Source organism: Marmota flaviventris, chromosome 9 (assembly GCF_047511675.1).
Source record: "Marmota flaviventris isolate mMarFla1 chromosome 9, mMarFla1.hap1, whole genome shotgun sequence".
Lineage (NCBI taxonomy): Eukaryota > Metazoa > Chordata > Mammalia > Rodentia > Sciuridae > Marmota > Marmota flaviventris.
Window position 1 is genome coordinate 6,315,501 of NC_092506.1, and position 14,794 is coordinate 6,330,294.

The 14,794-nt window shown below is 48.2% G+C and overlaps 2 protein-coding genes across 6 annotated transcripts in view; one reads left to right on the forward strand and one right to left on the reverse strand.

The window, feature by feature from the left end:
- On the forward strand, nt 1-10,301 carry Zdhhc24 (zinc finger DHHC-type containing 24). 5 transcript variants are annotated; one of them, XM_034636884.2, is made up of 5 exons: nt 1-328; nt 1,488-1,765; nt 4,809-4,865; nt 8,710-8,733; nt 10,138-10,301. In XM_034636884.2, the coding sequence occupies exons 1-5, from the start codon at nt 48-50 to the stop codon at nt 10,299-10,301; spliced, it is 804 nt and encodes a 267-aa protein (XP_034492775.2). In that variant the 5' UTR covers nt 1-47. The 5 variants fall into 5 exon arrangements, with proteins under 5 accessions (XP_034492775.2, XP_027800355.2, XP_027800353.2 ...); XM_027944554.3 differs by having other exon boundaries at nt 1,488-1,802; nt 10,138-10,221; XM_027944552.3 differs by lacking the exon at nt 8,710-8,733.
- The window catches only part of Bbs1 (Bardet-Biedl syndrome 1), a 21,852-nt gene continuing 14,644 nt past the window's right edge, over nt 7,587-14,794 (reverse strand). Inside the window, exons 16-17 of the mRNA XM_027944501.3 lie at nt 14,418-14,504; nt 7,587-14,160 (exon numbers count right to left, since the gene is read on the reverse strand). Of these exons, the coding sequence (XP_027800302.2) occupies nt 14,074-14,160; nt 14,418-14,504 (174 nt within the window). The 3' untranslated portion in view covers nt 7,587-14,073. The remainder of the gene's footprint in view (nt 14,161-14,417; nt 14,505-14,794) is intronic.

A 14,794-nucleotide genomic window follows, 5' to 3' on the forward strand; every position in this document is an offset into this window, starting at 1 on the left:
ACGGAAGCTCCGGGTCCTCGGGATCCCGCGACCGGTGGGTCCGGACCATGGGGCATCCCTGGGCGGCGGGGAGCGCTGAGGGAGCGCCCGCGCGGCTGCCTCTCGTGCTCACGGCGCTGTGGGCCGCTGTCGTGAGCCTGGAGCTGGCCTACGTGCTGGTGCTGGGTCCCGGGCCGCCCCCGCTAGGACCCCTGGCTCGGGCCTTGCAGCTGGCGCTGGCCGCCTTCCAGCTGCTTAACCTGCTGGGCAACGTGGGGCTGTTCCTGCGCTCGGACCCCAGCATCCGGGGCGTGATGCTGGCCGGCCGCGGTCTGGGCCAGGGCTGGGCGTGAGTGGGGCGCGGGGTCTGGGGGCAGAAACGGGAGCCTCGGACAGGGGAGGGGCTCCACGACCTGGGTGTTAGAACCAGATTACTTTAGCAGGCGGGTTGTTAACTCCTGTAAGATCTGGCATGGAAGAACCAAAATAAGTACTGCTCATTCACTCAAATACGTACTGAGCACCTCCTGGGTGGAAGGTACTTTTCAGATTCTCAACCTCCAGGAATCGATCACTTGCGGGAGGGGCAGATAATGAACTACAGGCACAATAAGTAAGCAAATTATATAAAATGTTAGACGGTGCTGATGTGGAAACAAGAATTAGAGCAGGGTAAAGGGAGTTCAAGTTTCAGTTTTAAGTGGCAGTTCTCATTACAAAAAGTAAGTGAGGTGATGGTTTTGTCAATTATCCTGATTTAATTATTCTGCATTGTATTAGAAGTCATAACAACACTTTGTACACCTTAAATATATACAGCTACAATTTACAATTAACAAGTAAAGTTAAAAAAAATACATAGTTTGTCAAGGTGGATCTCATTTGAGTGAAGCCTTGAAGGAAATGAAGAATTAGCTGTGTAGGAATTTGAGGATAGAGTGTTTCAGGCAGAGGAAACAGAACCATGCAAAGGCTTTGGGGTAGTTGTATGGCTAGCATGTTTCAGGCACAGCAGTAAGGCCAGAGTGGCTGGAGTGCAGTGAGAGGGGAAGAGATGACAGAGATGTAAGGCTCTGCTTTTGAGGAGAAGAGAAATCGAGAACCATTGGAGGGTTTTGAGCAGAGGAGGGGCATGACTTAAGCTTTAAAAGGGTGAGTCTAGCAGCTGGGGTGAGTCTACACTAGAAGGGAAGAGAAGGGGAGGATCTAGGAGACCAGTCAAGAAGCTACTGCAGTAATCCAGAGGACAGTTCATGGTGATATGGACCAAGGTGAAGGAAGTGAGAAGTATGCTTTTGGGTATTACGAGGGCAGAGAGGTCAGAGCTGGCAATGCGGTGGTAGCACTGGAGGGGTCTGGGAGTCTTGGTGGGCCTGCATTTACCTGTGAAGAACCTTAGGCTTAGAGGAACCTGAGGCTTGGCGGGGGGGTGGGTCTGTTCTGCTTCCCCAGGAAGGGCTGACCTGGGCATGATCTGGGGCACTGACCCTGTGGTTCCTTCCCTGCAGTTACTGCTACCAGTGCCAGAGCCAGGTGCCACCACGCAGTGGGCATTGCTCTGCCTGCCGCATCTGCATCCTGCGCCGGGACCACCACTGCCGTCTGCTGGGCCGCTGCGTGGGTTTCCGCAACTACCGGCCCTTCCTGTGCCTGCTGCTGCATGGTGCTGGTGTCCTGCTCCACGTCTCTGTGCTGCTGGGCCCTGCCCTGTCAGCTCTGCTACGGGCCCACTCACTTCTCCATACTGCTGCCCTCCTCCTGCTGCCCTGGCTCATGCTGCTCACAGGTGGGGAGCCTGGGTGCCTCTGCCTTGCTTCAGGAAGGTATTGGGCCAGGAAGTAAAGGCCGTTTTGGTGGGAGGTGGGATTTCCTGTTGGTTTTCTGTCATTTATGGGGGTAAAGGCAGGCTGGCACTCAACAGTGCCCCAAGACAAGGGATAGTTCTGTTGAGAGAATCAGGAAGGATTGCAGGACTTGTTGGCAGAGGAGGAAAGAGCAGTGGGAGCCCATAGGGGTGGTTGGGTGGTGGGCACTCAGGTGATAGCAACTACAAGAGCAAAGGCCCCCAAGAAGAGCAAAGGCATCTTGAGAATTGTGAGAATTAAGGCTGGGACAGTAGGCCAGGACCGGAGGGTGGAGGGCCCTGAATGCTGGTGTTGGAGATGGCTCTGATTTGATGGGGCAGAGGAGAGGAATGGAAGGCAAAGAGGGATGACGATGGGTGAAAGATCCAGGCAGTGGAAAACCCAGTCATTGGGAGGTGGGAGGGAAGACTAGGAGCAGGAGGCTTTTGAGATGCTGTGTTTTGGATGACATGCATGTTCCGACACCACCAAGATAAAAGCCCCACCCCACCCCTGATCTTCCAGTCTTTGTTCCCTCCTGGCTAGAATGTAGTGGGCTTTCTCTCCTGAATCCTTCTTGACCTTTTTAGGATTCTCTGTAACCTTGCTCTGCAGTTAGAAATCTCCTGATCACTCTGAGAAGTTGCTGTGCCTCCTCATCCACTCCAAGCCCAGCTCTGCCCCAGGGACCTCCAGAGGTCCACTGTCAGAGTCTTCTGCCCATACCAGCTCCCTGACCAGCCCTCCTACACCCTCCTTGTTGCCCCCTGCCTCCACTGAGACTCCGTGCTCCAGTTGCTCCTCCCTGTGGTCTCTGCAGCCTCCTCTCTTCACTACTCGTCATTGAGTACTTGGCCTCAGCTCCCCATCTCTCTGTCAGCCCTGGGCCCTTTGACATCAAGAGCATCTGAAGGTCTGCAAAGGCCTCAGGTTCTTGACTTTTGTTTTACTTCCTTTTCCTATTCCCACATCCAAACTGCAGTCCTTGTCAGGATGCCAAATGTGTCACCTCCAAAGCCACCCATCGTCATCCCTCTTTGCCTTCCATTCCGCTCCTCTGCTCCATCTCTCACCCTTGCACTCTGTGACTCCTGCTCCAAGACCTTCTGGGCCCTGCAGGCTCCTGGCTGTCACTTTCTCTCCCTCTGCTGCATCCCCTCTTCACTGCCCCACGCACAGCCTAGAGCCCTCAGTTTTCACCAGTCTCCTGCCAACACGGCAGCGTCCTTGCTCTGTATCTTCCTGGCCCTGGCTTCTGAGAGTTGCCAGAGATACACGGTCCTCTGTGGCAGGTTGGTACCCTACCATGTCTATGGCTGCTGACCTCAACAGGCTTGTACCTGTGCCTGGCCATCCTGTTTTCTCATATGCCTGCTCTCCCAACAACTGCAGCTCTCCTGTCCCCAGGGCCATCACAGAGAGAACAGGACATCAGATGCTACATCCCAAATCGCCCTGTCTTCAGCTCTTCAAGCCCGTCTGACTGCCCCTAGCTCCTCAGGCCTGGTGCCCTACCTGTTCAGAGACCTCTCTGAGCCCCCTCGGTGGTGTCCCATCCCTGCCCTGCACCCCACTCCCTCCACTAGCTTCCTTTGGGTTTTCTCACCTTGTACAGACCTTTTGCTCCACATGTCCTCTGTGCTCTTTGGTCCACATGCAACCTTCCAGAAGGACTTCCTTAGACTCATAGCTGCTTTTCCCTTATTCTTCCAACTGCTTTGACCTTACTTCTGTCCCCAGCTGTCCTCTGATACTGCCACAGACCCAGACTCTGTCGCCACAAAGCCACAGGACTTTTCCAGTTCTTTTCTGCTTTAAGAGACTGTTCAGACTAAAAAACTGTTGAGTGCCCCATCCTTGACAACTTCTGCCCTTGGTCTCGTTGGTGCCTCCAACTTGGGCCTTCCTACCTTCCTTTATGGTTCCCCTTTTTTCTTTAGAGACAGGTTCTTTCTATGTTGTCCAGGCTGGTCTCAAATTCTTGGGTTCAAGTGATCCTCCTTCCTCAGCGTCTGAAATACCTGGGACTGCAGGCACACTGCTGCACTGGCTTGGGTTCTCTTTTATCTGATGCCCAAGGACCCTCCCACTCTCGGGTCTTGGTGACATTGTCTTCTCACTTCACATACTCTGGCAGTTCCAGCCACTCCTGGGGTCCTGGGAAACCCCCAGGTCCTCACTACTCACAGATCTGCTTGTCCAGCCTGGGTTTCTTTCTGAGCTTGCAGAATGCAGACCTACCCGTCTCATGGCACCTTTGCCTGCCTTGGAACCTGCAAACAAATTGTTCTCTCCAATTTATCAAAATAGAAAAAAACCCGCTTCCCCTGCCCCCTCAGTATGTTTGCCCTCCATCTCTTCTGTTTCAGGCTCTCTTTTATTGAAGTAAAATTAATAATTTTAGCCAGTTTACAATTTGGTGTCTTTTAGTGTATTCACAGTGAACACAGTGCCACCATTGTCACTGATTTCAGAGCATTTTCACCCTAAAAAGAACCCCTTAAGCAGCCGCCCCTCTTCCCCCATCCCCATCCTTGACAACCACTAAGCTGCTTTCTGTTTCTGTGGATTTGCCTGTTCAGGACATTGCAGACAGAGATTACAGGACACATGACCTTTTGTGTCTAGCTTCTCTTGTTCTTTATGCAGCAAGTACTTCTTGCTTGCTGTGGCCAAGATAGTAAAAGGTTGTTCTTTTCTGTTAAGATACAGATGACAGCTGTAATTAACTGAGACAAGATCAGTTTGATGTCTGAGAGCCAAGAGGCCATCTCCTCCCCATGGTGTTTACCAAGTTTTGTGATGCATGGATAAACATCACATGCAGGCAGCGGCCATCTGCCTGGTTCCCAGCACAGGCTGGACAGAATAGAGAAATGAGGCCTGCTTTGTGGTGGAGGGTAGGGGTGGAGGGTGGGCCGGAGCTGGGCTTTGGGAGGGCTGGGCCAGACTTTGGCCCCTGACTCTTTCTGCTTGTCCCTGCAGGCAGAGTGTCTCTGGCCCAGTTCACCCTGGCCTTCGTGATGGACACGTGTGTAGCAGGTGCGCTGCTGTGTGGGGCTGGGCTGCTCTTCCATGGGATGCTGCTGTTGCGGGGCCAGACCACGTGGGAATGGGCTCGAGGCCAGCATTCCTATGACCTGGGCCCCTGCCACAACCTGCAGGCAGCTCTGGGGCCCCGTTGGGCCCTTGTCTGGCTCTGGCCCTTCCTGGCCTCCCCACTGCCTGGGGATGGGATCACCTTTCACACCGCAGCTGATGTGGGACTCATGGCTTCCTGACTTCAGTGGGAGTTAGAACTGAAGTGGGCAGAGGGGAACAGGAGGTGGGCTGAAAATTCCTTCGTTTCTGGCCCTTAAAAAGTCAGCAGTGGGTAACCTCAACCCCTTCCTTGGCTTTGCTCCTGCCCAGCCTGGACACCCTGCCCAGGGTTCAGGCCCCTCCATCTCTCCCTCTTTGGGCAGATGGTTGCAGAGGTGGGTCTGGCAAGAGGCTGCCCAGGCTGCTTGGCTGCCTCTCTGCCAGGCTAATAAGGTACCCATCTGGTCCTTGACCTCCCTCCATCTTTACTGGGTTTCTGGTCCCTCACTTTGTTACCCTGGCTGCTGTTTCTGGTTCCTCTGATTGTCATGCCTGAAAATCACCAAAAAACTAGGTGTCTGAGGGGCCTAGGTGTCCTTTTGCCCTGGTGGGGTAGGGGTGGTAGAATCTAAACATGTTTTCCAGGATCAGCACGTAATATTTCAGGCCATTTCTGCAACAGCAGTTTCATGGAAGCTCTTAGCTGACCTGGGACGTAGCTCAGTGGCTGGGTTCTTGTTCTGTGTGTAAAGCTGTTGGTTGCCATGACAAGTCAATGGGGTAGTAAATGGAGGAAGCAGAATGGGAACCCAGGTCTTTGTACTGTTGCCTTCACCCTTGCACAGCCAAAGGAAGTGAGTGGGAGAAAAATCTAGGCCAAGAATCAGCTGGGGTGTTACTGCCCATGAAGGGTGACCTGAAGGCATAGGCCTGTGCTGCTCTGTGGCCTCTTGGGAGCTGCTTGTTAATGCAGCAGCTTCAACACACAAGCTAATCAATGTTTACTGCCAGAGTATCACTAAGATGATAGTAAAGAAATAAAAAAAAAGATAAGTTTACAAGGTGGAAACAGACAGACGGCAGTAGACCAAAGAATCTGACATTTTGAAAGATGGAGGGTGGTTGGAGGCTTGTTCACTGTCTTATGCAGAGAACTAGAAATCGAAATTACATTTTCCCAAAGGAAGGGGTGGAGAGGCAAGCCAAACTGCCCCCAAAGCCCTGGTGGGGTTCAAGAATTCACCAGAACTATGGAAGGTGAGGTGAGGCTTTGGGCCAACAGTGGAGATCGATGCCAAGTCAGTATCAGGAGCTGCTAGGTGCCCTCCCTGCCAGCCCCATCCACCCCTTGCAGCCACATGCTACCCTGCTGGGGTAGGGTTATCTGCAGGAGAAACTAAAACAGAGAAACTCTGATCTCTGGAGCACTGGGGGTGGGGAGGAGGGCTGGACCAAAAGTCCACAGATAATGCTGGGGTCCTCCTGTGACACGGCAGGTCCTCCCTGGACCCCCAGAAGAGTCCACTGCCTGACAGCCTCTGCCTGTGCCCACAGTGGTCATTGCTTTTCTCAGGAGGCATGTTCTGTTGCTACTTTGTAAAAGGGTTTAGGAGCCTGGTGTGCCTGGCATTCTGTGCTGAACTTAAAACATTGGCAGATCTGCCTTTCCTCCTCTGCATCTCATTCCTCACCCTCCAGAATATCTGGTTTTCATGGTTTTACTTAATAGTGAGGAAATGCAAGAGCATATTTATATAGTACGCCACACACCTGTCAGAGAAAAAAAAAAAAATCACCATTTCCTTCTTAGTCCCCTTCCTGGGGGGTGGGGGGTGGACACAGGGTCCTGTCTTGATGTCTTGATCATTCCTTGCTTGGCTTTTTAGTTACATGTTTTTGAATTTTACATGACTTGCCTTTCTCTCAATATTATGTTTCTGAGATGTATCTAAACTGTTGCATGTAGCTGTGGGACGCCCTCTTTCCTTGTTGCATAGTGATCTTCTGAATGCCATGACTAATTTTTGTATTTTATTCCACTGGCCATTTTATCTACCCTTGTGTCCTCTGGGAGTCATCCACCAAGAGCCCTTGTCCTCCCTTAGAAAGCTTAGAATCAGATTGTCAAGTTAAACCAGTAAATACCCCTTTGAGATCATGAACGGAACTCCACTAACTGTATAGATCAGTTTGGGGAAAACTGGCGGCTATATAAAATTGAATTTTCCAGTTTGTGAATATGGTGTATCGCTTCATTGGATGTTTAAAATAAACTTATACTTTTTCTCACAAAGATGTATTTTTTGTTGCATTTATTTTTTCTTTATTTTTATGTGGTGCTGAGGATCAAACTCAGTGCCTCACAAGTGCTAAGCAAATGCTCTACCACTGAGCCACAACCCCAGTCCTCCCCAACCCTTGTTTATATTTTATCTAGAGACAGTGCCTCACTAAGATGCTGAGGCTGGTTTTGAACTCACAGTCCTGCTGCATCCACCTCTCAAGTCGCTAGGATTATACATACCTTTGTGTGTGTGTGTGTGTGTGTGCTGGGAACTGAACCCAGGGCCTTATGCACGCAAGGCAAGCACTCTACCAACTGAGCTATATCCCCAGCCCTGGATTATACCTTTTGTAGTACTTTTTAAAGTTTTTTTGCTGCAATAAAAATCTACATTAATAGTTATTCCAATATATTTTAGATATTATTCTGTTGTCTCTTAGTCTCCATTGTTGTTGTTAAATAAGTTATCTATTTTTTGGTTATTGTTATTCCTTTGAAGAATTTCTTTCTTTCTTTTTTTTTAAGTACTGGGGATTGAACCCAGGTGTGCTCCACCTCTGAGTCATATCTATGGCCCTTTTTATTTATTTTTTAAATTATTTATTTATTTATTTAGTTTTCGGCAGACACATCATCTTTGTTTGTATGTGGTGCTGAGGATCGAACCCAGGCCGCACGCATGCCAGGCGAGCGCACTACCACTTGAGTCACATCCCCAGCCCCTCTCTGGCCCTTTTTAAAAATTCATTTGAGACAGGGTCTCGAAGTGCTGGCCTTGAATTTGTGATCTTCCTGCCTCAGCCTCCCCAGTGGCTGGGATAACAGATAAGGGTTGTGCCTGGCTCCAATTGCTTTTTACTGGGGATTGAACTCAGGGGCACTAACCACCTAGCCACATCCCCAGCCTTATTTTGTTTTTTATTTAGAGACAGGGTCTCACTGCATTGCGCAGCACCTCACTTTTGCTGAGGCTGGCTTTGAACCTGTGATCTTCCTAACTCAGCCTCCTGAGCCACCACAATTGGCTCCAATTGTTTTTTTTTTTTTTTGTCTTCTGAGGTTTTACTGTGATGTGCCCATGTGTTAATTTTTTCATTTGTCCAAATGAGAGTTGTTAGCCGGGCCTGGTGGAGCATGCTTGTAATCCCAGCAGCTTGGGAGGCTGAGGCAGGATGACTGCGATTTCAAAGCCAGCCTCAGCAACAGTGAGGCGCTAAGCAACTCCGTGAGACCCTGTCTAAATAAAAAAAAAATAAAAACAAAATAGGGCTGGGGATGTGGCTCAGTGGTCTAATGACCCTGAGTCCAATCCCCGATACCAAAAAAATTAAAAAAAAAAAAAAGAGTTGTTGGGTTTTCTAATTCTATGAATTGGTCATTCATCAGTTCCACAACCTTCTCAGTCATTACATCTTCAGATATTTTCTGTCCCTATTGGAACTCTTATCAGACCTCCCTACTCCATCCTTCTGATTTCTTAATAACTAATATTTTCCTTCCTTTTTTCTGGACATCCTGGAGAATCTCTACAGAACTGTCTTACAGGTAAGTCTGCCTTCAGCTGCTAAATCAGTCTATTGATTTTTTTTGTTGTTTAAGAGACAAGGCCTGATTATGTTGTCCAGGAGATTAAGTGATCTTTCTCTGGCTTCATTTTCTAGAATAGCTGGGACTACAACCTTGCACAACTGCACCTGGCTGTTATTTTTTTTCCATAAAGTGGTTTTAACAATTCATCCACTGAGTTTTACATATGGAATAATTTTTCATTTTTTGAAGTTCTACTTGGTTCTTTTTCAAATCACCTTGATCATTTTATATATTCTCTTGCTTTCTGTTCCAAGTTTAGGGTTTTTTTTTCTTTTAAGTGCATTGAAAACAAAGACAAAAAGAAAAAAATAAATAAAACACTTTATATCCCTATACCTTAAGTCTTGGCGGGTTTCTCTGGCTATTGCTTATGCTGGTTCTTGGTCAATTATATCTCATGCCCTTACAATTTCTTTTGACTATAAGTTCCTATTTCTTGGATTTTTTTTATATTTAGTTGTAGATGGACACAATGCCTTTATTTTTATTTATTTTTATGTGGTGCTGAGGATCGAACCCAGGGCCTCACACATGCTAGGCAAGCCCTCTACCACTGAGCCACAGCCACAGCCCTATTTTTTGGAATTTTATCAATGGGATTTGTTCTGAGGTTTGGTTAAACATAAATTCCTCCAGAGAAGAAATGTGTTTGTTAGTTGCCAGATGACCAGTCCTACACCACTTTAAATTTTTAGTTAGTATTCTTAGTACAACCCAAGTATTGTCAATCCAGGTTGTAAACTCTTTTTCAGGGGCTAGTTTGGGGTTAAAAAATTCAGGAGTGGGCTGGGAGTGTAACTCAGAGGTAGAGCACTTGCCTAGCATGCTCAAGGCCACAGGTTGCATCCCACTACCAAATTCTCAGAGGAGGTTTTCCTATACCTTCCTACCCAGCTTGGAAACAGGCATTTTCCCTTGCTGATTCTGGCATGAGGAAGGAGAGGGTGGTTTATTTGTAGATTATATTGAGCATGTGAGCTCAAGAGAAACCCCCAAAAAACTGAAACTCGGGAAATGCTGATAAAATACTATAGATAATTTCAGAGAAAGAAAAGAAAATTCATCTTTGAAAAGATACCAAGGTTGTGGGCTGGGTGTGGCTCAGTTACCTAGCATGCATGAGGTCCTGAGTTCAATCCCCAGCACTGGGTGGTGGTGGTGGGGGGAAGCCACAGTCAGGACTAAATGGAGAACAAAGAATTGAGAATTAAGGCAACAAACATTTTGAAAAATTCAGAGAAGTCAACAAAGCTCTCAGAAAACAAAACGATAATCTGAGAATAGAGAAGAAATTCAGGCTCAATCTTGTCCTCTCTGGGATGATCATTTATCAGATGCTGGGCTTAACTGTCATTCCAGAGAGAACAGAGAAATCAAGGGGAGGAAATCACCCATGGTACAGCAGTAATACAATTTCCTGGAACAAAAGATGCACATCTGTCTCCGCTCAGTGGCAAAACAAACAACAAGGACAGGATGAGGTATGTCATGACATTCAGAATCTCGGAGGAAAAGACAACTAGGAGGAGAATGGCATGGAAGCTAGAATACAGGAGCACTGCCTGTAGGAAGGTGACCTCCAACCGAGGATTCTATGATCACATGTGCATTAAAGAAAGAAATGTTTAGACAGGCATTGACTTATAATTTTTAACTCCAGTGACTTTTTAAAGAAGGTGCCCATGGATACATTCCACCAAATGAGGGTGAACTAAGAAAGAAGACATGGACCCCTGGAGTCAGGAATCTAGCCCTGGAGAGGGGCAAAGTGAATTCTCCTGGAGAGCAAACAGTCCTCTGGGAAGGAAGAGTACAGAAGAAAGAGGAATCATCAGACTGGCTGGAGAAGAATTAGCAATTGGTATATTAGAAAGCTAAGCAAATTAAAAAGAAAAAAGGGCAACTACTAATCCTATGAAAAATAAAAAAAGTTTCAAAAAAGGTGATTTATTTATAGCCCCTAATTTTTTTCCCAGTGCTGGGGTATTAGCCCAATTTTTGGCTTTGCAGTGAATAATTTTCACATGGTAATATAAATGGCAATCTTGATAGCGAGTATTGATTTGCCTAAAAACTAGAGATGAAGGAGGGGTGCTGTCTCGAGAGCTAAATACTCATCTGCTACAATGGGGAGTCAACAGGTAGTATCTGAGATTGATAAATCAATCAAGAATAGTATAAGCATATTTCAAAAATAATTGAAGTTGGGGCTCACTTGCCTGGCCTATGTGAAGTACTGGGTTTGATTCTCGGCACCATACACAAATAAAATAAAGGTCTATCAACAATTTTATATATATATAAAATTGAAGTGATTGTTGCTGGGGGCAGTTCAAGAGAATGAGAGGCTATTTTCTTGTTATAAACTGCCTAATTCCATATTACTAAGTGGAGACATGTTTTAAAATAAATATTAAGAAAGAAGACATAAACTTTGCCTAATGTACACAATTTCCTGGAGCCCTTGCTAGTGTGTGCACTGGGGACCATACACTGTTTCTTGCTTTATGTTGCTTTATGTGCACTTGTCCAGATGGTAGACTTTATATATTTACACACACACACACATATATATGTGTGTGTGTGTGTATGTATGTATGTATATATATATATTTTTTAAATATTTATTTTTTAGTTTTAGGTGGACACAATATCTTTATTTTTATGTTGTGTTGAAGATCGAACCCAGTGCCTCGCGCATGCCAGGCAGGCGCGCTACCACTTGAGCTATATCCCCTGCCTATATATATAAAGTTTGTTTTGTTTTCTTTTTTTGCAGTACTAGGGATTGAACTCAGTGCCTCACACACTTTAGGCAAGGGCCCTACCATTGAGCTGCATTCCTAGTCTTTTTTTTTTTTTGAGACAGGACTGAGTAGCCCAGGCAGGCCTTGAATTTGTCATTCTGCCATAGTTTCCTGAGTCATACAGGCATGGGCCATAGTACTTGGTTCCATATATTTCTTTTTTCTTTTTTAAATTGTTTTTTAGGCAAATTTTAAATTATTTTTAGATAAATACCTTTATTTTATTTACTTATTTTTATATGGTACAGAGGATTGAACCCAGTGCCACACACGTGCTAGGCAAGTCTCTGTCACTGAGCTACAACCCAGCCCCCTGTTCCATATATTTCTCTCTCTCTCTTTTTTAAACCTTTATTTATTTATATGCCATGCTGAGAATCGAACCCAGGGCATTACACATGTTAGGCAAGTGCTCTACCACTGAGCCACATCCCCAGCTCCCCACATATTTAATAGGATAGTATTATAAAACTCACATCAGGTGCCAAACATAGGTCTTTCCTTTCATCATAATGAACAGATATGAAAAGAAAAACAGATCAGATGTTTTTGTTTTGAGTTCACACAGTTTGTAGTGCAGTTCACAGTATGACCTGGGTAAAAGGGACTATACGGTCTTCTGGCTAATACATGACTTTGCCCCATGACAGCCCACACCCTGTGCACATAACTCCAATGATGGGCTCATTACCCCCTTGGACAGGCCCTTCCATCTCCAGGTTCTGCAGGTTGAGACTAGAGTGACAGTGACACCCTCCGTTCCATATCTTTTCATTTCTTTACCTCTGCTATTTCCACTGTGCCTGGGCTGGCTTGATGTAGAAACCCTTCACCATCCTGACCCAGGTGGTCTGCTGGGCAGTGGGGAGAAGGGGGAAGGCTCTTTCTTTGGCCCAAACCGGTGGCCTCTTAACCTGGCTCCAGATGCATTCCTTGGAAGGGCTGGGGTCCACCCTGTGTCTTGGGCAGAGAGGCAGACAGTGGCAACCAGTTTGAAGCCCTTGGTCTTCTCTTTTTTTTTTGGGGGGGGGGGTACTAGGGATTGAACCCAGGGTGCATAAACTGTGTCACATCCCCAGCCCTTTATCATTTTGAGACAAAGTCTCACCAAGTTGCTAAGGCTGGCCTTGAACTTGTGATCTTCCTGCCTCAGCCTCCCAAGTTGCTGGGATTACAGGTGTGGGCCACCATGCCTGGTAGAGACCTTGGTCTTGAGGGCAAAAGCTGTGCAGTTGTTCCTGTCCAGTATCACTTTTCTGGGCCAACTCCTCCTTTCTGCCAGAGGGGGTGCAAAGCCCATGGGGTGTCAGAGCTAAAAACAGTTCAGAAACTGCCTCATTTTACATGAGGGGAGACCGGAAACACAGAGGAATCTCGTTACTTCCTGCAAGCCTGAGCCGTGTGCCACACATCAGGCCACACCTGGTCAGATGGGGAAAGATGTAGGTTCCCAAGAGCAAGGCTGCTGGCTCCCAGGTGACTCCTGTGGCCTGTGAGGAGCACTGGCAAGACTTCCCAGGGACTCAGCAGGCATGAGGGGCTTGAGGGTTTTGAGCATTTAGGTCTAAACTGAGCCTTTGCTTAAACTCCAGCCTCACCTCTGTGCCAGCCAATTCTCTTGCTCTGGCTGCTGCCCAGTGAACTTTCCACCCTCAGGGCTGATTTGGACTCCCAGGCACAGAAGGGCAGTCTGATGGGCACTTTAGGGCTTCTGTCTCCCCAGCCCTTCCCCTAATCCCAGAAATGCCTCTTCTGGTACTGCCTGCCTCTGCTCTACCTAATTCCACTTTTCTTTCCACAGATGCTCTTTTTGAGCATGAGCATCCAGGTCAGGAGCAGATGCTGTGTGGTCTCTGGGAGTGCACATGGGCACCCTCTGCCCTCCTGCGCCACTTCTTCCTCTGGCAACCTGCTGGTGGGGCCTTGGAGCCCTGAGGTGGTGGCAGGGTCCAGGCCTTTGTAAAGGTGCCCTATGGGGAGATGGCATTCCTTCGGTGGGTTGCTGAACAGAAAGTGGAACCCCAGGCTGACAGGGGGCTCAGTCTCACCCAAGAAAAGCCTCTGACTTATCAGGCCAGGCTCTCATCCAATTCTGGCCTTGGCCTGCAGCGGGAGGTGAGTGGGGTGCCAGAGGGAAGTGGAAAAGAAAAAGAGTCAGTGTCCTCTTTTCATCTCGACAGCTCAGAACTCTTCCTTGGGACTGGGTGAGGTTTCTGGGAAGTACTGGGAGGCAGTGGGCAGCAGAAGCTGCCTCTGGAACAATACCAGGGCATGTTCTGAGAAAGGAGCCAGGCCTTCTTATACTCACTAGCTGCTGCTATAGCCCCATGGCAGGAGTGGTGAGCAGGGGATGCTCAGGAGAGGAGTGGGAAGCTGGCGCCCCAGCACACTGCTGCATGGGGAGTGGCCCAACCCACCCAGCTCAGTGAAAGTGGCTGATGGATCTTGCTGACTCCATTCGGCAGGGGCCTGAACACTGGCCCAGGGCTCAGGCGGCTTCCAGCCCCTCACTCACAGGCATGTTGATGTAGGCACTCAGCAGGGGTGCACTCTGGCCTTCCCGGAGCACCAGTACCTATGGAGGAGGTGCCATGGAGTTGGGGCATACACCTGGACCCCTGCTCTCTGTTCCCTGCAAAGGCCAAGCCTGCTTGTCTGCACTGACCTTAATGACAGGCCACTAGGGCTCTGCTGAAGGGATAGGGAGGGGGGAGGCCTCAACTGTGCAGTTACCATAGCTCCACCCTGCAGCCCCTGAGGGCCTTGTCCATACTTACCCTTACTGACCTCCCCAAGGTCCCACCTTCCAAGAAGTACCAGTGGATGGTTTACCTTGATGATGTCTGAGATGCCCTTGTTACTGAGACTCTCCACAAAGGTCTCCAGAGGGTAGCTGAGCCCTGGCACCAGCAAGGGGACCTAGGTTTGGAGACAGAGGATGCCCAGCTACTAGTTGGCAGATCACAAAATGTGCTTGTGCCTGCCATCAGCTGTGTCTCAGGATTTCTCAGGGTGGGCCAGGCCATGGTGCAGTGCTGGGAAGCCAATGCTCCAGGGTCACATGATGGGTCTGTGGTTAAACCTAGATTCCTACCAAGGCCAGGGCTGTTTCTTCTACATTCCAGAGTTTTAAGTTTCTTCTCCTTCTAACCTGGGCTGTGGGGGAAAAGCAGACCCTTTGCTCTGTGATGACACTCTCTGGAGTAGAG